The sequence below is a fragment of the Mustela nigripes genome, chromosome 16 (assembly GCF_022355385.1).
Source record: "Mustela nigripes isolate SB6536 chromosome 16, MUSNIG.SB6536, whole genome shotgun sequence".
In the NCBI taxonomy this organism is placed as follows: Eukaryota; Metazoa; Chordata; class Mammalia; order Carnivora; family Mustelidae; genus Mustela; species Mustela nigripes.
Window position 1 is genome coordinate 12,050,557 of NC_081572.1, and position 27,362 is coordinate 12,077,918.

Sequence of the window (27,362 nt, forward strand, 5' to 3'; positions counted from 1 at the left end):
CATGTATATTGAATACAAATCAGACAGCAGCTTTAAATCTGTGTTGCAGCTCTCATTTCCAATTCGAGAACTGTACTATAATCATAAGCTTCTGGTGGATGAAAGGAAATCAGCTCTCTGAATATTAGCTAATGCCACATTTGCAAGTCCTGAAGAGATCTGTGCTGTTAAAAAAAATAGATCATTTCGCGTGAACCTATATATATGAATTGCTTTGTACTGCTCGACTGATAGAAGCATTGCCTGTGCTGGGATTAAACCCCTTTTCATCATAAAACCTCATCTGGTTCGGAGTCCAAGTCCATCAAACCTTTTTCCTTTAAAGTCCCGCCTTTGATTCTACATCAATTTATTCAAACCGCAGCTGGGTGGCTGAAAACGAAAGGACAGCATCGTTTAAACCAACCATGTTCCCAACTTGAAAGAAGGGCTATAATTAAAAAAATGGGCATAAAAGAATGGAAATGGGATAATATTTTTTAATGGTAGTTCAAAGGCCGACAGATGTCAGAGCCTTTGAAGATGTCAGTACACTGAGCAAGAAGTTACCATAAAAGAACTCGCCGGAGAGGTGAAGCAGCTTTTTAATGGCTGCAAACCCTGCAGACACATCCTTGTGTTTTTAATTTGTCAGAGTTTCTGCAGTATTTTCTGATTAATGACACATGATTATAACTGCATAGCAGACATATTTTTAGACTTGGTTAAATGAATAGTTTATTCCACATTCTTTTAGAAGTAGGTAAGAATGGGGACACTTTCCTGGGAAGTTCAAAACTGCTCTGATTGCCTCGCATGTTTATGCTAATGTTGTGGGACTGGCCGAATTCAGAGCTACTATATGTTGCCAGCTTTTGTTCTCTAATAGTCTGATCGCTGGTAACATTACAATTCACATGTGGTCGGTACAATGTGATTCACTACATTTCATTCTTTTCATGCACGGGGAGCGGGAGGTGCCTGAATAATTAATTTGTGCACCAAGTCATGTCAAACCAAATTAACGTTTAGAAACATTGCTGAGCTCGATCTAAACAACCATGGGCTGCCACAAGGTTTCAGAAGGGAAAGAGCTGCTGGGGGCTGGGGGGAGTAATGGGCGGGGAAGACTTGCAGCCATCACGCCAGTGTGACACTAAGGACTACGCAAACAGAAGGAGCCTCAACACTGCGTGTAAAATGCTGGGGGATGTTCTGCCGAGATTCGGGGGAGGGACTCGGAGTCTCCCTGAACTATTTGCTCTTCTAAAGAGTCCTGACACGCCGATTTGATTTGTTCTGTAAAACTGCCCTCACCATATTCATGAATGTTAACCACAAGTCACTAGTGAGCAGTAGTAAGAAAAGGCTTTCCCACCGATGGGTATGCCTTTAATTTCCATCCTGATGGAGGTGCAGGGGAGAGGAAGTTCCCAGGCTTTGAAGTCAGGCAGATTTGGGTTCAAGTCCTCGCCTGGGCTCTTCAGAGCTGCACAGCTTGGGTCTGCCTTCCCTTCCGGAAAACCTGAGGTAATACCTACATCCTTCCAGAAAGCTCGTGAAAGTGTCTAGCGCATAATAACATGATGCTTGATTCCCCTCTCAAAATAAACGATACACAGAACAATGAACACTAGGCCATTTCTTGTTAAAAAAATGTTTATACAGCAGAATCCCATTTTAATGAAAATGGCCATTCTTTTGAAAGTGGATATTGAAACTCCCCACTGCTCCAGTAGCTCGTGGGTACTGCCTCTTCCTTATGCTGGAATCTGACCAAGCCGTGACCGGTCAAACCCTTGAGTGTACACCTGTTCGCTTGTGACAGCAAAGTGTAAGCCCGGTCCTGCAAGCACATCGCAGGATGCAGCTCAGCTGATGGGGTACCAGGGAGAGGGAATAAAGTGCTCCAATGGGATCTGGGAAGTAGACCAGAGGAGGAGGAACTCCCCATCCCAGAGAGAGCAGATCTCTCCTAGGCAGGAGACCTACAGCCTTGTTCTAGAGGAGCTGACCTGTAGCCTCTCATTTGCCCCTAGGTTTTCATGAGGACTGGAGCATCCTGGGGCTTATTTCCCTAAAGAAGGGGCTGTTTCCTCTTTTGTGTCTCAAGGTGCCCTTAGTTTGGGCACTGCTAACCCCAGGCACAACTTCAAAGCCAGTGAAGCCTGACTTAGCATCTTCCTACCTCCTTGCTTGCACTTCCTGAGTCATTTTGTCCCCTCCCCCATCTCCAGATGTCCCAGTCTTCTGACTCCAAACCCCCTATGCATCTTCTTCCTCCTTCCACACTCTTTCATCCATCAAAACTCCCATTCCTTCGCTGTAATGGATTTCAGCTTGACGAGAGCAATTTAATGAGAAACAATTCCACAATACGGTGGCTTTGACAGTTCTTGTCCTCTCCACCTCAATGTCATTCCGAACTTTCCTTCTGTCAAGACTTCCCTGACCTGGGATGCAGGGCAGATAACCAGATAACAGCAATTATCTCATTTGCAATGTGATGTGTACTTGCCAAACTTCCTGGCCAGACTGTGAACTCCTCCAAGGAAGAGGAGTTTTGTCTTGTTTTTGTCTTGTTTTTGTGTTACCTTCTCTGAGCATAGTGACTGGTACCCAAAAACATTCAATGAAAAAGGAATGAATAGAGAAAAATGAAGAAATCATAGATGTATTTCCATCTTAAAAGAGATCATTCATTCTTTTTACCATATACCTTTAATCTTTAATCACATAAATTTTTAAAGTGTTCCTGAATTATCCATTTGAAAATTCATTTTACTGTATGGATTTATCTATTTTGAAATTTTAAATGCACACATGGGTTACCTAGTCAAGGCAAAGGCATTCAATAAAGAAAAGGGCAAGCAAGAGAGGGAATGTTCGCCAACCCAGACTCTACCGAGAGAGTTTCAAGCAATGGAACTGAGGGACCCCAGGCACAGTGGTAGACTATTTCGGGCAGGAGGTTTTTTACACCCGAGTGACTCGACCTGAGAATCTGGGCATTTTAGGAGAGCTTCAGAGAAGCCTGTGATCTCCTTCTCTCCTGTGCGCTGATGATAGATATGTCCTCCCATCTCAGATCCTCTAACTCTTGGCTCTGACGTAGGCCCAGGCAAAATTTGACCATCTGTGTCTCATTGGGTGCTCCCTGCTTCCGCAGGCGAGCTGTGGAAACTCTCTCTGTACCCAGCCTGCAAAGGCTCTCTATGGACCTGAAACCTCACTGCTCCCAGGAGCAGCAGAGGGAACACAGGCCCAGTGCTGAGTGCAGAGCTGAGACCCCACCCCCCACCCCACCCCATTGCTGAGGAAGCCTGGTTTAGGGTTGCCTGTAAACCACGCCTGACTCTGCCACTATCCCCCCACTGAGGTGCTTCATTCTCCTAGGTCTCATGTTTCCCATCTCTGAAATGGGTTCCCTATGGCTTCCCTCCAAGCCAACAGGATTGCCGAGTCTGACTTCAGAGACTGCTGTCCATTTGGTGCATTAGTTTCTGTTTCTGTCATGTGGCCACAGTTCACAAATGGAAATGAGCTGATATTTATTTATAATAAATAAACTCTTATTCAAGAATACTTGCCCATTTTGAATTCCCACGAACAATCTAGGAGTTAGGTATTGAGATTTTTCCTGGCTCCTGAAATACCACTGGTCTCTTGTGTCCCTTCCTATCATTTTTTTTAAAGATTTTATTTATTTATTTGGCAGACGGAGATCACAAGTAGGCAGAGAGACAGGCAGAGAGAGAGGGGGAAGCAGGCTCCTTGCTGAGTAGAGAGCCCGATGCGGGGCTCAATCCTAGGACCCTGAGATCATGACCTGAACCAAAGGCAGAGGCTTAACCCACTGAGCCACCCTGGCACCCCCCTTCCTATCTTTTTTGACCCACTTTCTCCATCTTCTCATCCTGCTCCATTTCCTCCCTCTGCCCTTAGGCAACGGGTGTCATTCATTCTCATTCTACTCCACCTCCTTAGGCGATCTCATCTTCCCTGATGGTACCCACTACCATCCATCCTGGTGACCTCCAAATCTATGCCCACAGGAGAGTTCTCTTTTAGACTCTGGTCCTGTATTGCCACTTGCCCACAAGACAACTACACCTAAATGTCCCATGGCACAGCAAGCCCTATGTCTGGGTCTCCCCTCTCTCCCTCACTGCCACACCAACTGTTCCCTAGCTAAGTCCCTCGTCATCTCTCTCAGAGATAAATCCTAACCAGCCTCCAGTCTCACTGCTTTCCACTTCCTAATCCTCTGTTTCCAATTCTTCAGTGACTTATGATTGTTGATGGTTATGATCTCTAAATTTTTTTATTGGACATCTCTATCATAAAAAACTGGGCCATGCAACCCAGTGTGTATACATATATAAATCTGTAACACCACTGTACTAATACATTATGTGCATTACAAAAATTCACACAAAATGGGTATTTTTTAAAAAGATGAAATATATGTAAATAGAAATTTTATCTGTTTTCTTTCTGTATCCTAATAAACCCTATTTGGGAGAACGCTGTTCTAAATGATTATCAGAAAGAGTAGTAAGTGTTACAAGTAGAACAAGGAGACAAACAAATGGAAGACACAGGAATGGCAGCAGAGACAGAGAGTAGAAACCCCAAACTAGAGACAGTGCTCAAGAGCGTCCCGCTGAGACTTCTCAGCATGGTATAAAGCCTTTTCCAGGGGTTGATCACGCTACTCCTGTTTAAAATGCTTTTCCTAGTCTCATTTGCATAGCGAATTTCTACTCATTTCTGAAATGCAATGCATATGATACCTCCTCTAATGCAACCTTTTCTGATCACCTCCCCAGACCCTATGTCCCCAGACCACATGACAGACACATCGTCTTCACTTGGGATCAGGGTACCATTATCACTTTTTTCTACCTCGCTCTCTCTCTCTCTCTATATATATACACACACACACACACACACACACACATATTACATATATTTATATATATATATGTTTATATATTATATAGATACAATATATAAAGGTGGGCCTGCTAGAAGAGGCCACAGAATAAAACTGTCCACTTCCATGCCAACATTATTACCAGTTCTTTACACACAGTGGACAAGGCAGGCATGAAGACAGTTTCCAAGCAGTAGAAAGGGGCTGGGAGAATATTAATTTCTCTCCACTCCACTGAATGGTGAAGAAAATATTAGGTGGGGTCATTGGCAAAGATATGCCTTCAAGGGGACTCATGGGCCAGAGCAGCGTGTCCTTCTGACCAGGGGTGTTACTGTGTCTCCTGTTCCATGCAGCCTTTGATGTGTGATAAGACGCATCCTCTCTCTATGTTAAAAGAAGACATTCTTTGCTCCTATCCATTGGTATGAACCATTATTATTACCCTCCTTTTATGACAGATGTGCAATGCCTGTTTCCCCAGAGACTATAAGCTAGAGGGCAGGGATTGTTCCTTTTTTAATATCCCAAGGTCTAGTATAGTGCCTGGCACACAGGAAAATCTCAACAGATGATGCTAAATGAGTGAATGTATATTCCAGATGTGAAAATAATGATCAGAGATATGAAGTGGGTCTCTCAGGTTTAAAGGGCCAGTAAGTGGTAGAGACTGTCCAGGAAACAGCATTTCTGTCTTCATATTTGATAAGAAATTGGTAAATTGCTTCCAGGCCCATGCTTTAATTATCTACTTGTCAATGATGTCCACATTCCTTATCTGGAATCTTGACCTGCATATCCAAATCCCCATCTGACCCATCTCCATTTGGAGGCTAAACATGTGGCTCAGACTCAGCTTGGCGACAAGAGAACTCTTGCCTTTGCTTTTATTCCCCCAAACCATGCTCATATTTGATACCACCATTTATCGAGCTGCTCAGAACAAAACCGTCAAGCTTCCTCTTTCCCTCACTCCCCATACCTAGCCCATCAGAAAGTTCTATTAGCTCAAATACATGTCACATACTTCCTGGCTGTACACGATGGCCACATGAAGCGGATCGTGTCACCTGACTGCTGACAATCCTCTAACTCTCTTCTAGTCATATCTCAACTGGACTCTCAGTTCTTCTCCTGTCCTTCCCTGAACCTCCTAAGCTCATGCCATTAGACCTCCTTTTTTATTTCCTGAATGTACCAGTTTATTCTCCTCCAGGGTCTCTGCACGGGCTGTTCCCGCAGCCCGGATGGCTTCTCATCCCTCAGATCTTTCTTAGCTTACACAGCTCTTCCCTGGAGAGGTCTTCTCTGATGGCTCACACGGTCACTCAGTCACTTGCCTGTGACTTGACTTCTCCATGTTAATTTTCCACCTGCTAGTTATTGCTATGTGATCTTCTCCCTTGTTACTTCGGGGCTTTTTGTGTGTGTTATCACCTGTCTTCCCCCACTCAAGTGTGAGTTCCTTTAGAGCAGAGGATCGGTGTCCCTTGTTCTTTGCTGTTCCCAGAGGAGGAACTCTCGTGGGGCCAGACCGTCCATGCCCTGTGCAAGCCTGGGACAACACTCACGTGTACTCTGATGGGAAAATCACCTCCTAAAACACCGAGACTCAGGACCTGGTACAGAACAGCACTCAAGGAATCTTTACTACATTAATGAATCATGTGGAAAAAAGTCTCTGTCATAAGGAAATCCCATATACAGAATTCTGCCCAATTTTTACAGATAGGAAAATGTATATGGAAATAAACTTGATTTATAGATTATCCAAAGAGACGCAATTATAAAAGTGTTGAAGTGACAGTTCCATTTTGTCAACATCTGTATGGAACAATAAGACTTCGAAAAGCAATCCCAAGAGTTAACAATAATTATGATTTTCAGAGAAGACTTACTCCACTATTCTTGTTTCTGAGTTGAATGATTTATTCTGAGAAACGCCAACGTTACAGTAACAGATCGGGATGTTTACCGCAAGTCACCAGAAATGACCGGAGAGGTAAAGCACAAGAGTCCTGTCCATGTTCCCCAAGTCTGAACCAACGTACGCACAGTCACGATGGACTTTAATGGGGGCTGGCAATACACTGTACCTCTTGAACTCAAGGCTTTTGTCTAACAACAGTTTTGGCATCATTTTTGAGTAACTGAAGAACAAACGTTTTCAAACCTCACACTCCGCTTTTGCTGCACATGCCAACACCACTTTATCTGGAGCTACTCTGAAACTAGCCCAACAAGTGAGGATAACATTTACATTACAAAAAAATTAGCTTTTCAGGAAACATTTGGTGAACACATGCATTTTGTACATTAAATGACATCTCTGCAAATAACAAAATAAATAAGGTCCCACTTGACCGCAGGGATCTGGGGTTTGTTTCATTAATAAATACTGACTTAAGGAGCAAACTTAAGATGAATGAATCACCAGTTTAATTTTAACCTTTTTAAAGACCTGTAACTTTTAAGTCCTTCCACTGGAAAATTCCCTTGTTTTGAAATGCTAGGCCTGGCTGAACTATTGGTTTAATGTTCACTGAAAGCTCCTCTGTACCACAGAGTGATGATATCAGTGGGAGACATGCACAAGCGCATCCTCACGTGTGTGCATGTGTACACACACAGACACACACACACTGCAAGACTAATGCTGCCTTGTGACTGCTCCCCCGTCTCCGCCAACTAACAAAGGAAGAGACTCCAGATCCAGGCCACAGACTTCAGCAAACTTCATTCTCTGAGGAGGCCATTAACTCATTTTCAAATATTGCTAATACTTTTAGGCCTTGACCTCGAACCTAAGGAAAACAAATCAAAACGAACCGGGAAAATAACACACTTTTTTAAACCCTCCAAGTCTAATTATGTACTGTTTCTTCCTGATTCCTTGTGATCATTCTCCAACCTCCCAGTACACAAATGCCCCCAAATATTTGAGAGGTCAGGTAACAATTTAAAATAATTGTCAGGTAACAATGTAAAACAAGCGAAGAAAAATGGGTTTCACTGAACTTTAATATTCGTTTCAACTGAAAAACATTACCTCAAGTTTCACATTAACCCACCAATTTCAATGTTTTCGGTCTCAATTAGGCCAATTTTTATTATCTAAACATTTTCTCCAAACAAATATTAAAGTAGTTTGAAAATAGATTATTATTTTCAGGTAGTTCCTTTGCTTTCCTCCTCAAACATGAGTTTAAGGTCTCCCTGACATCAATTCCTATCGTTTTTCTCGTGAGAAATTCTCAGGTGTTAAATATCTTTCCTATCATGCAACTAGGCATGATTCCAATTAGGCCTGAATGGAAGACAAAATGACAGTTTAATAAGCTTCAATTTGCCAGCCCTTTGAACATTTGATGATATCATCATTTTGCCAATCATTTCGTGCACTTTGGCTCCGACCTCCCTGTCACAAAAAATTACCTCAAATATCTAAATAAAGACATCAAGGATGTCTCTGAGAGAACTGACTGAGTCAGAAATCCAAAAATGCCTTTTCCAAGACATCAAGAAAGAAGAGTTATTCATCCAATATTTCCTCAAAGATAATTTCTGCCAACAGTCTTAGTAATTTCACTGAGGCAGAGGTGAAAAGGACGAGAGCACGATGCTAAAAATAACGGAAGGCATTTTTCCTTATGTCAATGGGAATGACATTCAGTATGTGGAATAACAATTCATCTCTGGGGTATTTTAAGTTACAAAAAAAAAAAGAATTCATCTGAAAACTTCTCATTTTGACCACAATAAGTCCAGATTGAAACAAAAACTGCATCAGTGTAAGTTGTTTTTGAGGATTCTAAAGGAAACACATTTTCTAGTCATTCCTTGTATTTCTATTGAGAAAGTCTCCCAGTTTGAGCTTACCAAACTGCCTTGACCTCATCTCTGGAAGGTTTTGGCTAGGTGCTGTCAACCAATAATGACCATTATATGGGTTCCTTTAGGGGAAAAAATGCTAACATTGAAGACTTTGGCATTTAAAAATTCATTCCATAAGACATTGGGGAGGGTATGTGCTTTGGTGAGTGCTATGAAGTGTGTAAACCTGGTGATTCACAGACCTGTACCCCTGGGGATAAAAATATATGTTTATAAAAAATAAAAATTAAAAAAAAATTCATTCCATAAAATGAAAGGATCATATGTAATATTCCAAATTACTGTGTGCATAGAACAGATATTCACCTATAATAAACCATTCACAACAAACCATATCTCACCAGTACTAAATGCAAATCCCAAATTGATTTTTATAGAGATTGGGTAGGTCCATTGACTTAAGAGCTTCCCGGATTCTTATTCCAAACATATCTTTTTATTTCAGCAATAATGTAGAAGTCAAAAGTAAACCCACCTCAAAATCATATTCATTTTTCCATTCTACAAATTCTGAAATTTGTGGGAAGGAATTCTTCTCCAAATAAAATATTAAGAATTGCATCTCTTCAGAGTTTAATTGGTCTCAGAATAGAGATACAGCCATGGCTTGTGGCTTTGGAGAAAGTTTGAAACTACTGGCTAAATCTTGATTTGGATTTACATAGTCTGAGTTATGGGTATCAATATTTTAAATCTAGCAACATATAAACAATCCAAAATCGAAAATACAATGGAATTTATTGCCGAATAAATGAAACTCAGAGACAACAAGCGCATATGTAAGCAGGCACATGAGGGCAGAAGACATTACCGAGTCCTAACTACACTGACTACTAGTTATGTAGCCTTGGGCATTTTACCAAGGCTTTCTGAAACTTTTCTCACCGATAAAACGGAATAAGATACATTTGTTTCACCACCCAGGTAAGAAGGTCAAAACAGACTTTCCATATGGGAACTTTAATCCTTAGCAAGGGCTGGAAGGGTGGAACAAGACGAAGCGGTGTGAGAGACCTAGCAGAGGGCCTGGTACCTGGGAAGCATGCAATAAATATTTGTCGCTGCTGCTGCTGCTGCTGTTAAACACAAACAAGCATAAAAATTCAGCGTTGTTCTAGGAGGCGCTGCTCACTAAAACTGGAACTCACGCAGCATGGTTCAATTAGGACTTTGCAGCAACGTCAAGTATGGCGAATCACTGAAAGAAATGCAAATTGCGACGAGAATCTCAGCATGGGGAACAAAGAGTACCAGTGTCTCCCTCTCTCTCCTGCTAAGCAAAGGTTCTCATATAACCCTGTGCCTTTTTTGCTAAGCCCAAGTCTCTCCAAAAATCTAAAATCTCTCTTGAAAGAGGCTGTGAGATAGAGAACGAGCACTGAATTAAGATTAAGAGGCCCTGGTTTGCTCGTTCTGTGACCTTGGGCAAGATAATGTCCTTGAACCAGAAGTTTTTTATCTGTGAACTGAAAATATTTGGATGTGGTCATCTCTTTACTCAATCTGGCGCATTACAGCACGATGCTTAGACACCTAACATGACCACAAGGTGCGTGCCCGGCACAACATCCTGGACCCACAGACTTGTGCTCCCTGGCCAGCTCCCCAATGTTCACCACTGCAGAGTCATCACATTGTACCCCTATTTTAAATATCTCCAGCATTTAATTATTACCTCTTAAAGAACAACTTGAGTATTTCTAAGAAATCTATTACGTGTATTGAGAACAAAAAACAGATTTTTTTTTTAAAGCAAGAATTCAATGGACATGGAGGTGTTAATTCAAAGGGAATACTTCATGTTATGATTTGGGAGGTTTGTCTTTAAAAGGAATATTCTTATCTAGAAGTGGACTCACATGCCATGGAATGTGGTTTCCATGGTAACTGCCACACTTAAAAAATATGCACAGGACTAAAGATACACTGTATAACACTTCTACAAATGGATCATTCTTAGAGAAATCGATTTCCCTGTCTCAGCCTGTTTTTGTTTTTTCAACTTCATATAATTTCTCCACAACGAGGACCAAGTTGAATTATTTATAATAGTTTAATTATAGGCATATACGCTATTTTTGTGCTTATAAGATGAAAATAACTACAGAATTTTAAAACCATAACGGAAAAAGAAAGCTAGTGGTCTACAAAAAATGTAAACATTACTTGAAAGGTCATCTTCCTATCTTTTCTCCTGTATATAATATTCTTATACACAGAAATGTATATATAATATATAAATAAAACAAATTATTAAATTCATATGTAATACCATTAGACAAACCACCATTGGATACTAGCAAATGAGGTCTTTTCACATCGATACATCTGTGTCAAAAGATGAGAAGAACTTTGGCCCTATTTGGGAAATTCTGTATAACCTATGCTTTTGGTATCAGAGAAGCTATATTTCCCCATAGGCTTTTTAAAATGGCTTAGTTAAGAAAACCTCTGTTTATATTCTAAATGAATGCACTTAAGTTTTTGACCTATCTTAAACGCAGCATTTCGATACTATAAAACTTCATCTAAGGAAAATACAATGAAAATTGTAATGTATGGTTTTACCACGAAATCCACTCAAAAAGTCTTACTTTCTTTTTGCAGAGTAATGAAGTAAATTGTTAAAAACATCTTCCCACCAACTCTGATGTCTGACATTAAATGTTATGTACATTGCAGCAAAAACCCACTTAATACTTAAAACACACTTAATTCCATTCCTCTTTCCGTCTAATACAGATAAGTCAGTGTGGGGGGGTAAGTATCCAAGTGTGGTGTGTACACAGCTGGAACACCAGGCAACCACTGATGTGACTGTGTGTGTCACCAGGGACAAGAGAGGAACAAAAAGCAGGGTTACATTAAGAGCAACAGCCTCATGATGTGGGGAGAAAAGTATTTACACAGTTTGGTTTTTCCAAGTGATCAGTCCAGTTCAACCCAAAGAAATAAAAATATTTACTACCTCAAAACCAAGTAAATGATATTAGTGAATAAATATTGATGATGAAATACCAGTTTGGTTATGTAGGTAGAAACCAAACTGTTTTATTATGGTTACAAATATCCTACACTCCTGGACCAAATAACCACTTGTTTTTATTTCTTATAGTTTTCTATAATATACATTCAGAGGACAAGAGAATCAGAAGAGAGAGTAGCATTGCTGGAAATTAACAGTAGGGTGTTAACTCTTATACCAGCTCTAATCTCAGCCATGCTTCTAATTTGTACTTCCTTGAGACATTTTGTAAGGGTTTCAGGATCAACCATATAATGAAGTAGTAGAATTTGCTAGGCTCATGACTTCAAATATGCTTTCATTTGATTCATAATGTGTACAATATTGGATCTCCTGAAGCAGGTGTGTTTTTTGATACTGAAAATGATTGTATTCTCCATTAATTAAAATGAAATCTGGGCACATTAAAATAAAACCTGCTAATTACATTTTGTGAAAGTACTTAAAGAATCAAAGATGGCCCCACCAGATTTCATTTCCAATGTCTTAACATACAGAGATCATTGTCAATTATGCTGGTTAGTGTCCTTTAGACTAAGTCCTGTGTCATCTATTTCTCTCAGAACTGAATACTAGAAAAAAAATAAAGTAGTACTATCTCTTTCATAGATAATTAGAATTACACGGTCCATCCTGTTTCCCTCTTTGCTGTGGCTTCTAGGTGAGCTGAGAGCTAAAACTTGTACTTAACTAAAGCATTTTTTTTTTTTTTAAGTATAGGTTTTCTGGTGGGGTTAATCTCATTTATTGCTTCAAGATTATTTTCAGTTATATTTAACCTGTTTAAGTGTGTGTTTATTACAAAATGCTGCCTAAAATCCTTTTTGAAAGTGGTTGGTGCATAAAGAAATTAAACTCAATGTCTTCAATGGAAAAATGCTCCCCTAAAAAAGCCCAAAGACCATGCACAGGTTTAGCAGAAATGTTCAGAACATACATATTGCTAAATTCCTCCATAAATAATCTTTGAAGAATGATAGCCAGTACTCAATCCGCTGCACACAGATGCACACCCAGTTTATAAATGGACATTTTTATTTTGGGCCCGAATTACCAAATTCAGTAATAAAGAAAAAAGGTAATACATAAGGTAATGTGACTGAGATATTATTTTAAAAATTAAAACTGTCTTACCACAAATATCTTTTCTGGAAAATTTTCTTAACTAGAAGAGAGAAAGAGGAGGATTTCTGAAAATGCTACATTTTAGAATTAGCGGCAGGGGAGCTTCTCGCTGTGAATCCATATGGCAAAATCAAGATGATCTGTCCATTTATTATGCAAAACTCATCCATATGAACATCATGATTCTCAGTTTAGGACATCAAGAAAGACATCAAGATGCCAATGTTAGGCAAGATCCAATTTCCTACATACAAATTTTAAGTTTGATGTAGTTTTGGATTTTGCGATGACCTTCTCCAAGTCTGCTGTTTTAATCTGCCTTATTATACTGATGGTAGATCACAGAGGCTGCCGGGGCCACCCTGAGTCTTCCATGTATCTGTACCTCAAGAGGTGACATAGACAGCTGTCCTATGATGGTGACCCCACCTCTGGGGCAGACCACAAAAGTTCTCTACTGTGTGCATATACACCATTCACTCTGGCGACAAACATGAAAGATCAAGCGATCTCCAAGTGATTCAGGGTCCTTAAAGGATAACTAAGTGGTGGAAGAATCTAAGTTCTATTTTTCCTGTAATTCAAGGGAATAAACTGTATCAAGTTTTTCACTACATTGCAATACAAAAGCCAAATGCAATGCAGAACCACCATGTTAGAAGAAATTCTCTTAAGGTGGTCATAACAGAATGATAAATTTTCTTTGTATTATAAAACGTGAGTAAGTCAATCAAATCATCCTCCAAATTAATTTCAACAAGACATATCTCGCAAATGAGAAATATCTGACAATGAGGTTGTAACTTTCTAATATGTCTTATTACCTACTGATTTGGATGTTTTTTCTTAAACATTATGACCCTAGGTAGACACAAGGCTGACCATATTGTATGAGGCTGACAAAATTTAATGTGCATTTTAGCAAATATAAGGATCACAACATAAAAGAGCCTACTTGTCTGAAAATCAAGTTATGACAAAGATATATGCAACAAATAATTAGCTAAATGCACCAAAATAAAATGGGAGAAATAATTGTCTTTAGTTGTATCACACTATCTTAGGATTTCTCTATAAAACAGAAATTACCTGGATAACAACTAATCTGTAATAATTACACAGCATATTCACCAAAAGGGAGTTCCTGTTTGATATATGATTCACCTTATGGTAGGGAATTATACCTTATAATAATGGATTTCTTATCAGTATACAATACATTGTATATTTGGAGGAAGCCAAAAGTAGATTTTTAGTATATTGTCTGCATTCAACAATTTGATGGAAGAAAGAGTGGCAAGCAAAGCCACAGTATCCAAAATAGGTACTTCACTGGTCCTCTCTTGGTTAAGTATTTCCAACAGACCTTTTTACAAAATGGCCTCCACTGCTAAATGGGAGCAGCAGAATATGAACTGAAAATCAAATCTCTCTAAATCTAAACTGAAAAATTGTACAATCCAGTATTTAAGATCCATCACACATGTACCAAGACACAGAACAATGATTTGAAAAGAAATTCTTCTATTTTAAAAAAATATATGTCCACTTGGTTTTCTTGAAATTCGTGAATGGAATTCAGGACTTCAAAGGTATTCTATGTTACATTACCTAAATCATAACCATGAAAAGATATATTTGGAAAATTGAGATCGTACCTGAAGGAAACTTTGAATTAATATCCTCAATGAATAACCAAAATAAATACAAATAATTAGCATTTTGGTATACATGATAGGGTTTTTAAAAATATAACTTATTGGCAAATTTTTTAAAAAAATACATTCTCTAAAAACAACCAAGTCTAGGTTACACAAAAAATCATTTTCATTCAGATCAAAAATGCATTTAGCTTTAGTTTACATTGCTTTACTAGCACTCGCAGGATAGCAATTCCAATTGTTCCAAGAAAGACACAAAATAGGAGGAAACACAATCATACGCTACAGCATTTCAAGAGGTCATATGGTCCTCATGCTGATTACTTCAATTAGAAGAAATTCAATTAAGGACCTTATTGTACTCTCCCTGTGGCTTAATTATATGTAATAATTCTAAAATTTCCCTTTTGTTATTGGATGAACCGCACCCTATATATGGCAGATACGACGCATGTAAAAATCACAAAGATTTCCTCTATATCTGGCCTCCGCTACTGTCGGCTTTCCACAACAGCACCAAAATAGTAGGAAGTTATATAAATTAATGTCTTATTGTATCAAGTATTCGATTTTACTATGCAAACAGAACTTACACAGACTCAGAACCCAAATATTCTACCACAGAAGACAATGGTAAGGCTAAGCATCATCTTTGAAGAAGAATATAAGTTTGAAAATATTCTTAGTAAATGATATGGCTAACAATCAGAAGATCAGCATGTATTTTCATAAAGGCTCTAATGAGGTTGGTGGGAAAATACAATACACGTTGATTTAGCAGGAAGCACCTGACTCTGCTGGAACCATGGCTACTACAATGACTACCTTTTCAGTTAGCAACCCCCACAAAAAACACAGTGAAAATAGTTTTCCTATAAATGTATATTATTGACCAAAAAAAACCTGTGCCGAGTATACTCATAGTGCCCCAGTCATTCTCCGAAGGTGAAAGACAACTCAAGGTCAAATGAAAAATAACCAATAATTCCTATTCTTTGCCTTACCGCCTCCCGCCCTCCAGCCAAGAAAGAAACACCTTATTTAATCAGTAGCATTATTATTGTTTAGATGATCATAAAATCGTTTAAACACATGTCATCACAAATAGAAGGCTTATTTCACTGTTTAAAAATTACATTATTTGGGAGACAGGATAACTAGGAAGAAGCTTATGTGTGGTATGAATAATATGGTTAAGATTTCCATGGGAAAAGAGGGATTTAGACCTCGTATATGATATGGTTTTATTAGAAAAGAAAATTATCTTTTTTGTGATCAATTGCTCCCCAATTTTTCTTTAATAAAATTTCACAGCAATCTCAAGAGGATACACTAAAGGCCTTTGATTACATATACCCTAAAGAACGTATTTGTAGCACAAAGGTGCACACACCCAATAAGATTTTTTTTTCATCTGAAATTTATAAAGATAATTTTCCATGCTGACAGTGCACATTTCATCCATAAGTTTGAAGAGTCAAATGCTACCACAGCTGGGGGTTATTCTGCCAAATGGCTTCCAACAGGGACTACAGAGATGGAGGCTAGGAGGCATGTGCATGCGCATGTAGGAATAAGCCACAGACCTGATGGGAAATAGCCCTTCTCTGGAGTCATTTTTATCAATTACCATCTGAGTGATCTAATCAAATATAGAGTCTAATAGAAAAAAAAAAAAAAAAAGCAACACCAGGAAGGAAAAGCAAATATTAAAACAGCTGCTTGATTACCTACAGAGATTAAAACAAAAAGCAAGGAGTGAGGCTGATATATTTCATAGGGATTTGCTGAAGCTGAGGGGAGGGGTAAGGGGCAGATACCTTAAAAAAATCCATCATGAAAGGAACTGAGACAAGATTATAAAAAAGGGGCCAAGTTATAGCGCGCCATGGGATTTTTAATCTGGCTACCTGTGGTTTCTGTAGTTAAAGCCTTATTCATCCTCAAAACGGGGGGGGTGGGGAGAAGAAAACAAAAAAAAAAATCACATTTATATGTCAGTTTTGCAAATGATCAAACAACGTGCACCAAGAAGAATAAGAAGAAAACACTAAACGCTGATGACTTTTTAAAAATAGATACCCGTTTTATCAAATATTATTGATAATTACCTGTGAATCTCGTTTCTTGAACTCTTGAATTTGATTTTCGTGCTCCATATTGGCAGCGCGAAGCTGTTTTTCCAGGTTTTCAATTTCCCGTTCATGGTCTCGGACTAGGCTATCCTTCTCTGCGCTATGCTGCTGTGATAGGTGCGTCTTCTCCTGTTCATGCTCCAGCTTCAGCTCCACTATCTGATTGGACAATGAGGAGGACAGTTCATCAACAGAACATCCTTGTCGTCATGACAACTCATGGACAGCTTAATTTTTCTCTAATTTGTCCAAGTTGGAAATTTTATTTTTGCGTCATTATTACCTCACCCTTGAAATACTCTCATCTGTGGGGGGGGGGGGGGGGGGGGGGGTGGGAGGGGTGGGGATTTTATCCAAACCTAATATTCAAGACAGTTGGGCATATTCAGGAAATCGTTCTGCAATCTGTTGGCATAAATGCCTGAACATTGAAAAAAATTATGTTGAATGCTAGGTATTTCCTACCCAAGATTCCGGGTATTACTGATCAGCAATGGTTATAAATGGTTAATAGGCAGTACGCTTTGCTGTTTGCTTCAATATATACATGTAAAAGCAGCAATTAAATCAGTCCGTTTTCTTTATAATTTTCAAATAAAAGCTCGAAGCTAAATACGCATCTGGATTATTGTATATACAGTTGTCTTTTTAAAAAATAAAATGATAAATTTCAAAGCTCTATTATCTCGTTGTCAGCTACGGTAGACCAACATAAACAGATGTTATGTGTTCCAGAAGGGCACCTGCTGTGCTGCAAGCTTGCGCCATGATTTCATAAAGAGCATTCTATTCTCAGGATCCTTTCCCAGTCCACTCCACACTGGAGACTGTGACCTTGGCCAGTCTTAGCCTCTCCCTGCTAGACTGAATGGCAGCCCGAGACCAAGGGCCTGGTTGCCGCAGCTTTGATACTAATCCTCCCAGACTGTGCACAATGGCACCCTACCTGGCCTGCAAACTATAGCCAGCCAGGCTGTCTTTGAAGCAGGTGATGAATAGGGACTGCAGGAAGCCAGCTTCCCCAGTGAACTCCAGGCCACACAGCTGCTAAGAACAGTCACTTGGATTTTTCTTCAGTTTTGGTGGATTTCAGGGGAAAAAACTGCCGTTATCTAGAATATGTTGTGTTATTTTCGGCGTGAGAATCCATCTTCAAAAAAGCTAACAGTAGGAGCCTGCTCCAAATCGATCTTGTTTCTTGTTTCGTGCAATGAATCATCAGACTACCTTATCTTAAAGCGATAGCATTCATTTCTCCACGTGAGCATGCTACACTAAGTTTCAGAAATTATTTTGAGATTTGATATCCTCACCCTCTAACTGCAAAAACACAAACTGAATGTGCTTATAAACACGGGTTTTGACATTTTTCCTTATTGTGATTTTTCTTAGAGTGGAAAATGAACAGGAAATGTCTGACCACTTATAAATGTATGATACTATCGAGAAGAACCCACTTTTCATTACATACACTTACCAGAACAAAATAATGTATGAAGTAATAGAGAAACATTTATTTTGCATCTGAGAACAAAGACAGCCTAGTGAATTTGTGTGTATTTCAAATCTAGGGAACTTTCTTCCTAATTATTTTACTGCTGGCAACATATAGAAAAAAATAATATACACATCTTCTCACATACCAAGTAGTTAAGTTTTCTTTATTTAAAATTAATGTGCATGCTTTACTCTGATTCACACAACTACAATGTTAATCCCAACAAAAGAGAGAATTGAAAATTGTATTGATATTACTGCATCATTTCAGGCATCTGAGTTTATGAATTATTGAGTTAGAATATTTTTAGTTCTTGGACACATTATTATTTCTACTCAGTGCTATACTACCAAGCATTATTATAATAAATTTATAAGTTTTAGTTAAAATCATTTAAGTATGTAACACACTGTAAAGAAATAGATGGAGGTAGAGAATACTACTGAGATCTGATTCTTAAAAGCCTCAGAAAAATTGAGAGAATGGGTGTGATTTTAAAATTGACAGAAAACAAAATATTTCATATCCTCTAGGGAAAAATAACCAGTTGACCCATAATCAAGGCAGAAAGATTACAGAATTCTTCCCCCAAGAAAAAACACATGAATGGTAGTCGCTATGAAATCGTTTGTAATGGTGCAGCCTCATTCTAGGCTCTAAATAATGTACTTCCAAAGTATCTTCCTCTGAGTTATTTGAAGAGCTCTGGTAGACTGATCAATGACCCTTTCCATGCTCAGATTTCAGTTAATTCATTTTTAAAAATTAGAAACAAATGAAATAGAGATAGTGGAATTTTGAGCTTAAAGATAGATGTTCATAAATTATTAGTAGTTTGTCATTTTGTCAGAGCCCATTGCTCAGTGATGCTACGTAATGAATGAATAAATCTCAGGGTTGCTGGTGCCTTTTAAAGTGAAATAGCTCAGGTTTGTCTGCTTGAATCCATACTACTTGGCCAAATTCTAGATGTTATAAGCCCTTTCTGGTCTTTGCCTAAGATTCCTCACTCCTAGCATCATCTGGCAGACATGTTTCGTCCTAATACATGGTAGAGTCTTGAAGAAAAACCCTAATGGTCTAGAAACATCTTAATGATGAGATTCATAACCACAAAGGCCATTACCAAAGTGGATCTGTGTTTAAATTCAAGATTGTACTGGTTGCTAGCCCCTTCCATGTAAGTAAACATTAAAAGAGGTTTTTTTTACTTTTCCAGTTCAGTCACTTATTTATTTTTATTTTTTTTAATTTTATTTATTTATTTGAGAGAGAACACGAGCAGCAGGAGTGGAAAAGGAGAAGTGGACTCGCTTCTGAGCAGGAAGCCCAACGATGGCTTGATCCCGGGACCTGGGATCATGACCCGATCTGAAGGCAGATGCTTAACCCACTGAACCCCCCAGGTGCTCCTCAGTTCAGTCCTTTACTTATAGGCATATCTCAGTGGTAACAATGAATGGGGTATCTTCTTTATCCTGGACTACTAAATACTTTCAGTTGGCCAACAATAATGTCTAATGGAATCAGTGGTGATCAGGAGGTTGATAATCATGGAAAATGTGGAGGATGTAGAAGTATACAGCTTCCTCTAGAATGAATGTTCAGTGGTCAATGAGATCTCTGTGTTAAGATGATATCTCCTACCGGGGAGAATAGGATGCACCATCACCAAGGAACCTGCTTAAGTAGGGCCAGCTAAAGAGCTCCCTGTAACACAGGAGGGAAAACTCCAAGTTCCCTAATCCAAAAGCAATGGGTTCTGTGCCAGGTAACTACAATAGCTATGTATATCCCTTCAGCACGTATTAAAGCAGACTGGCATGTCTTCTGGGGGAGTGAAGTGAGTAGCCCTCAAGGGCGAGCATCTGGTACAATCTGGTAGTTCCCTGAAATGCTGAGCTTGATGGCTTGATGGTTGGGGCTTGGGTGAGAAAATGGTTTTACTGCCTAGAAACTATTAGTTTGAAACTGTTATTTTTGTAGGTCAAAACAGGTGATGGTACTTTATCCACTATGCTACCCCCACACTACACACGAAGTTCAAGAGTGAAATTCTGAAGTTCTGAAATCCCTGAAAGTGCAGCCCTCCATCACAGACTAAATCATTTTGCAACCAGATGATGATGTCCTTGTTCTAACTGAGACTTGATGTAAGTATCCAAAAGCAGAAGTACATTACAGGCTCTGAGAAAGACCAAGATGGAACCACTAGATAGCCAAGTCTCTGGGGGTCCTGGAATATATCTTTTTAAGCCCTGGTAACTGTTTTAGAGTGAAATCAGTGCTGGCAAATGTGGCCCGAACACTTTTTAATAATCTCATAAAGAAAAAGACAAAGGAGATGGAATAAGTCATTACTTCTCAGTATATAACCCACAGAAAACAATACATCTCAATAACATACCTCAAAGTCAGAAATTCCAAACCAGAAACATAAATTATGCAAGTGATAGAATGGGTTCAACACATTTTTAGATAAAAAATACTAACTAAAATAACCTTACCCATAATGAAATTACAAATCTATATTCTACAAACCTTGCTGAAGAATGGATTAAAACTACAGGAATTAGAAAAAGAGGCCCTCCTTGTGCTCTGGCTGGGAAAGAAAGAAGGGGAAGAAATCTCCAGTTAGGAGCCCTGGGGACAGATATGTCTTACAACTGAATGGTAGCTGCTCTAATTCCAAGTGAACAGTAGTATGAAAACCGAAGAGTTTGGAGAGACGTAAAGGCTACCTAAGCAATACGGTGTCAATCTTCATTCATGAAGCTTCCCCACAACACCCTGACAGTCACTCAGCTGCTGCTGGAATGCTTTTAGCAATAAGCGAACAAATGGCTTCCAAGGCAACTTATGCCTCATGGTGAACACACCTGACACTGGAACTTCTAAGTGAAGACAGCTGAAAAGTTGTCAGAAGAACAAAACAAATGTTAAAAACAGAACATTCACTGGCAGGAACCCAAGGAAAGAGGGCTAGCACATTGGCCATCCATGTCAGATGATGGTAGTTGAGGAAAGAAAGCAAGTTTCTGACCTGGTGAGACACACTACTCTGTCCCTCAGCAGTAATGCTGAGGAAGATCTTCTAAGAGGAAGGTGAGGAGGGTAATTGCATGGAGGACGAATGGCTGCTGGGAAGAGATGAATAAAACTGAGAAAGTGAAAAATTATGGCTGGTTCTGATGAAGCATAGGCTTCAAAGCACCCATTCAAAAGGGAAAAAATCCCTCCAATATAGACAGCAAATCCTGGGGAGAACATGAGTAAAATGTTAAAAGGCCTAGCAGATACAGGTTTCTCTAACAAGAGTTGCTCACAGCCCCAACTAAGTTCTTCTCCTTGTCCTTATCCTAATCTCAAGCTGTAGAAAGTGCTCCAACTACAACTCAGAGGAAGACATACAGCTGAAAATAAGGGCAGACAAGGAGTCAGAGAGAACTCATGCATATTATACCAAAATGAATAGTCAATTTGGACAGTGCTGCTCACTTAATGCCCAAGTGAGATGAAAGGAAAAATGTCTGAACAGCTATAAAAATATTACATCAAGTAAAAAACAAACTTTTTTTTTTTAAAGAGGTAGGGTGGGGGGGAAGCAGGAAGAAAGGAAGGGAGGACCACCGTTCTTGAGGGGAGCAAATATACCTTCAAAATCAGGAACAAGTGGAGCTGACAGGCAGTCCTAGTAAGACCATGAGGGCAATGAAAGAAGAACCCAAAGATGAGAAGATAAAACAGAATTAACCAAGAACCAAAAATTACCTGATCACAAAGTTAATTCTAAATTAGAAACGGCAATCAACGGAATAAACATGGCTGAAAATCAAATCACTAGCATGGACAAGGGATCCGAGATAATGAAACAGACAGAGATGATGATGTAGAGAGGAAACAGCAAAAGAAAACCCACGTACACACAGATGTATCAGAAATTTTCCCTATACTGAATGAAGAGCTAAGTGTGTATATCAAAATAGCACACTGTATACCAACAAAAGCTGTTCTTGAGGAAAATAACAGCTCAAGAATACTATAGCAAAATTCAAAACTATTGAACCCAAACCATTCTTGAAAAAAAAAAAAAAACAACAAAAACTTGAGGATGAAATTCAGGCAACCAAGAGAAGACTAGAGGAGCTGTGTTATGGGCAATGTTTTGTGCCAAAACACAGTGGAACACCACGTACAAAGTTTTAGGGAAATGTGGGTCACCAGAGTGTGTTACGCCCAGCCCAAAATAGGGAAACACACAGTGATTCTCAAGCATGCAAAAATGCAGTGAATACAACAATGATATGTTCTTCTTGGAAAAAACGATTTAATGATGAAATCTCAGCATTCAACAGATGAATCAAAATAAAGGTATCCACTGTGGGGAAGTTGTACTAAAAGTCCTGGTGGTAAGCATATAAATGATTTAAATAAGAAACTAACTCCATGTAATTATGATAATCATGGTTAGAGAAGAGAATACAAATGATACAACTCTCCACAATGTATAAAAGAATACTACAATTGACAAAATAGAGTGGAAGAAGTGGGTGGAAGAGGTTTAAGCATGTTAATTTTATTTATTTTTTTATTATAGTGAGTAAACTAATGCTTTCAAAATTGAGCCATAAAATTCAAAATGATTCTAACATCGATGCATTTTTTAAGAGAGTACACACATACACACACACACACACAAGTGGAGGTGTGGGGGGTTGGGGAAAGGAGAGAGAGAATACCAAGCAGGTTCCACTCTCTGTGTGCGCCCAACGTGAGACTTGATCCCACCACCCTCCAATCACAACCTGAGCTGAAATCAAGAGTCGGTCACTTAACCAACTAAGCCACCCATGTGCCCCAAACCTCAGTGTATTTTTAATCTTTATCTCTTACTGCTCTTCGAAACCACCTCTCATCAGGCGAAGGAACATTTTTCTAAACTTCAGAAATTCCTTGTTTTCCTTTTTCTTTACTTCATCTAATTTCACATAAAATCATTTTAATAAAAGTAAGAAACAGCATCATCTCATTTCTTAAAAAATGTTTTTGTTTCTGTATCTATGTTCCCTTCTACTTATCTATGTCTCAGAAATATCAGGAATTATACTTATATCCGATTCACAGTAGTCACCACCAGAAGATAAGAATTTGGTAGAATTTCAGCTCTCTCCATTGTGTGCAGTACCACATTGGATGGCCTTTACGTGGTATTTTAAGAGCCCTTATCAAGGAACACGGTCTCCCTTCAAACACATGGGCTCTGGGTCTGTGAACTGTGAACTTAGATCTAGAAACTTAATGAAGGACCATGATTTTCCACGCAAGTGGAGAACTATCTAAAGTTCCCTTGCCCAGTCTTGACTTCTTCCTAGTGTTGTACAAATAGTACTCTCATTGGTCTCTGTCTCTCCTATGCCTCAAGAACATGCTCTATTCACTCTCATCAAAGACCCCTGCAGGCAAACCACCTTAATTAACTCCCTAGCCTTGGGGCCCATTACAGTAGTCACTTCTACCTTCAGACATTTGAGTGCCTCACCTGGTGTCTGCCATTTTGGAACCCTACCATCCTACAGGAAGTGGGCAGCCCAGTGCCGCAGCAGCATCTTAAACTCTTGGTGCCAGTGTATGGAGGAAGCCACCACGTAGCTGCTCAGCGGTATCAGGGCTCCCACCATCAGTGCATTCGTCAACACCTCAGTGAAGGCAGTACTTCTGGTCCCTCCCACGGGGTAGATTATCTGGTCTAAAGTAATAAAATCATTCTAATATTCTATTTTCCTGAGATTTTTTTTTTTTTAATCTCTTCCTTAATACTATGTGACAGCAGTTCTGCCGTGTCCTCCCTGGTTCAATTTGAGTGGAGTAGTAAAGAAGACCCCTGCCTAGTAAAAGCATCAGCTATTGTAAATGTGCTATCTTTTTTAAAAAGAGAGATGAAGGTCAGTTCAAATACCGTGAGCAATTATACGTATCGGGTAGTTCAAGGGGTACTTTCCTTTAAAGAGGGAGCCACTGACCAGAGGCCATCTCGGGATCTGACAAGATGGCCAGGCCGTCCTGCAGGATTATCAAGGAAACCCAGCACTTGCTGGCAGAACCAGTTCCTGGCATTAAAGCAGAACCAGATGAGATTAACACCCATTATTTTTGTTCTGGGCCCCAGGATTCCCCCTTTGAGGGAGGGACTTTTAAGCTTGAACTATTCCTACCAGAAGAATACCCAAAGGCAGCCCCTAACGAACATTTCATGACCAAAATTTATCATCCTAATGTAGACAAGTTGGGAAGAGTACATTCAGATACTCTGAAAGGTAAGTGGTCCCCAGCACGGCAGATCTGCACAGGTCTGCTATGGATCCCGGCTTTGTTATGTGCTCCGATTCAGATGGTCCACTAGCAAAGGATGCAGCAGAGCAGTGGGAGTACAGGGCCCACGCATAGAAAACAGCTAGAGCATGGACTAGGCTATATGCCATAAATAATATTTAAAATCGATCTGATCATCAAGTGTGCATCATTTGTCCTGTTCTGCCAAGACTTCTTTCTTTTTGGTTTGCATTTAATGGACATAGTCTTAGAAATACCACACAATAAAAGCCCAGACATCTTCAGTCCTTTGGTGATTAAATACACATTAGCGAATCTGTGTCTTGTCCTGATTCACCGTGAATCATGAGCACTGTGAATCACTGTAAAGCATGAGCAGAGGCTAGAAGTACCATCTGGATGGTTGTGAAACCTTTAAAAGCAGTGGCCCTTCTCTGCTTTTATTCATTTTCCTTATCCTGATTTAAGTGTAGAGCACTGTGAATGAAGGTAATTGTCAGGGTTAGCTGCAGGGGGGTGGGTGTTTTTCTTTATTACCTTTTTTTGAGGAGGAGAAGTTCTACTTTAATTTTATGGGCTCCTTGCCCCCTTTTTATGGGGATCTAATTGCACTGGTTAAAAGCAGCTAACCAGTTCTTTCGAATATGCTCTCTAGCCTATGTCTAACTTTATTTAGATGCTGTAGTTGGTCAGGCTTGACTGTTTAAACCAAAATGGGAACATTAAACAAACATCACAGCCCTCACTAATAACATTGTGACTTTGCTGTCAAAGGTAGAATCCTTCCTTTAAGAAAAAGCTTGTGACCATTTTGAATGGCTTTCTGGAAATTTCTGTAGATCTTATGTTTTAGTGAAATATTTTTTGTTATTTAAAAAAAATTTTTTTAAATAAAGAGTGAGCCATAAAAAAAAAGAAAACAACAAGGAGTTTTCGGGGAGTCAGAGTCTGTGTAACACGATGAGCACTGAGTAACGTGTAGAACACCTGGGTCACGACATTGCACACCTGAAACTAACATGCTGCATGTCAACTCACCGGAATCCAAATAAAAACTTTAAAAAAAAAAAAAAGATAAATGTAAGGACATATATAAATCTGCTCTGAGCTTTTGGAGTCAAAGTAAAAATTAAGCACAAGTCAGCACAGAAAATGCACAGCACAGTCTGACTAGGCATGGCCCCATCCCCTGCAAATAGCAAAACGTCGTCAGAGTGTGAAGAGCAGGAGAAGAATTTGTGATTAGTGGGTGGCCATGTGGCTCCAGGCCTAGGTGACATCCACTACAACAAGAAAACCCATCTATGAAAGCTCTTTGTCAACAGTTCAGTTTAGTTAGGCAAGTTCTCTTTTTTAGAACACAATGTAGCGGAGCTCACTGCTTTCCGAGACGGAACGAGGACCGGCCAGCACACAGAGCCAGTTCTCCTTTGCCTCTCCAGGGAGGCTTCGACAGCCTTCGACACGTGGCTGCTGAGGCTCCAGAAGCTCAGGAGGCCCAAGGGGAGAGGCTGGAGATGCAGCAGCGGCCACGGAGGAACGCGGATGCCGGGAAGGCCGTGGGGGTGGGAAGCTAGTACACTTCTTGGCAGTCTCCTTCCACGCTTTAAAACAGTCACCTGCCACCCGCAGGGCGTGGGTGGCAATAATGACCCTATGCTTTATTACTTTTTGAAAAATTTGCTACTATTTTCTGTGTGTTTATCTGCCAGATCTCAATGAAAACCCAGGATTTGTTCAGATAGTCAAATCCTTCAAGCTTTTTCTTCGTCATTTAATGATGGTCAATTCAAGCTGTTCAACTTGAGAAAATTCATTAACTAAGAATTCACCCTCTTAGATAGAGTTCAACATTTTGGGGGAAAACATGTCTCCACTGCACATTTTAGTTTTAATTTATTTTACCTTCTATCTGTTCCTCTAAAACACATTCAGTCTTCTTGACCTGGCACATCAGTGCTGCTGAACGATAGGAAAGACAAAAATCAACAGTTGTCCAGCTAGTATGGAACTTAGAAAGACAAGCAGCTCAACCAAGCTATAAACTCCTCCAAATATGGCCTATCCTTTTACTTTCTTTTTACTTTCCGCACACCACCTACTCCAAGGCTCCACGATCACTTATCGTTTTGAATGGAACAGGTGGCATTCAGGAACAGCCGAACAGAAGCAGTCAGAGGGGAACTACTTCATCTTCCTTGTCATCAACTGACGTGTCTACCTGCCTAGTCTCTGCCTTCCCTCGAGTGCGTAGCTGTCCTCGCTGTCACCTCAGCGCTGTCCTCTGCACCACGCCCTCCCCTCTTGCCAGATCAAGCCCTTGCTCCCACAATCATCCCACCGCTGCCTACCTTGTCGCCATTTTCTTCTCCAGTGGATCATGCTCATCGACAAACAAACGTTTGTACTTACCTCATTTTCTAAGAACTTTCCATTGGCCCTACATATCCCTCAAGCTTCCACCTCATTCTTCTGCTCCCCTTTCTTTCAAAATTCCTCAAACGGGATGTTCGTATCCCATTCTCAGTCTACACAGGCTTTTGTTCCCACATTCCTCTGAAACTGGCCTTGACAAGGTGGCGAGAGGCCTTCTTGCCAAATCCAATGGTCAGTTCTCAGTCCCCATCTAACCTCCCCAGTTGGCAGCCCCTGAAACAACTGGCTGCTCACTTCTTCCTTCGGAAAACACTTGCTGCACACGAGTTATGTGAAACCAGACCTTCTCAATTTCCCTGCTCCCTTACTGGCTACTCCTACCCAGTCTCTTGTTTTTCCT

At 39.7% G+C, this 27,362-nt stretch overlaps 1 protein-coding gene and 1 pseudogene across 7 annotated transcripts in view; one reads left to right on the forward strand and one right to left on the reverse strand.

Moving 5' to 3' along the window:
- Positions 1-27,362, reverse strand: part of CEP112 (centrosomal protein 112) — a 461,470-nt gene that overhangs the window by 237,638 nt on the left and 196,470 nt on the right. For all 7 annotated transcript variants that reach the window (XR_009400487.1, XM_059380609.1, XM_059380606.1 and 4 more), the window contains one exon: positions 16,735-16,917. Coding sequence is in view for 6 of the 7 variants with exons in the window: in XM_059380609.1 (XP_059236592.1) it covers positions 16,735-16,917 (183 nt within the window). In the remaining variant the exon portion in view is untranslated. The remainder of the gene's footprint in view (positions 1-16,734; positions 16,918-27,362) is intronic.
- On the forward strand, positions 24,303-24,748 carry LOC132004059 (ubiquitin-conjugating enzyme E2 N-like; annotated as a pseudogene).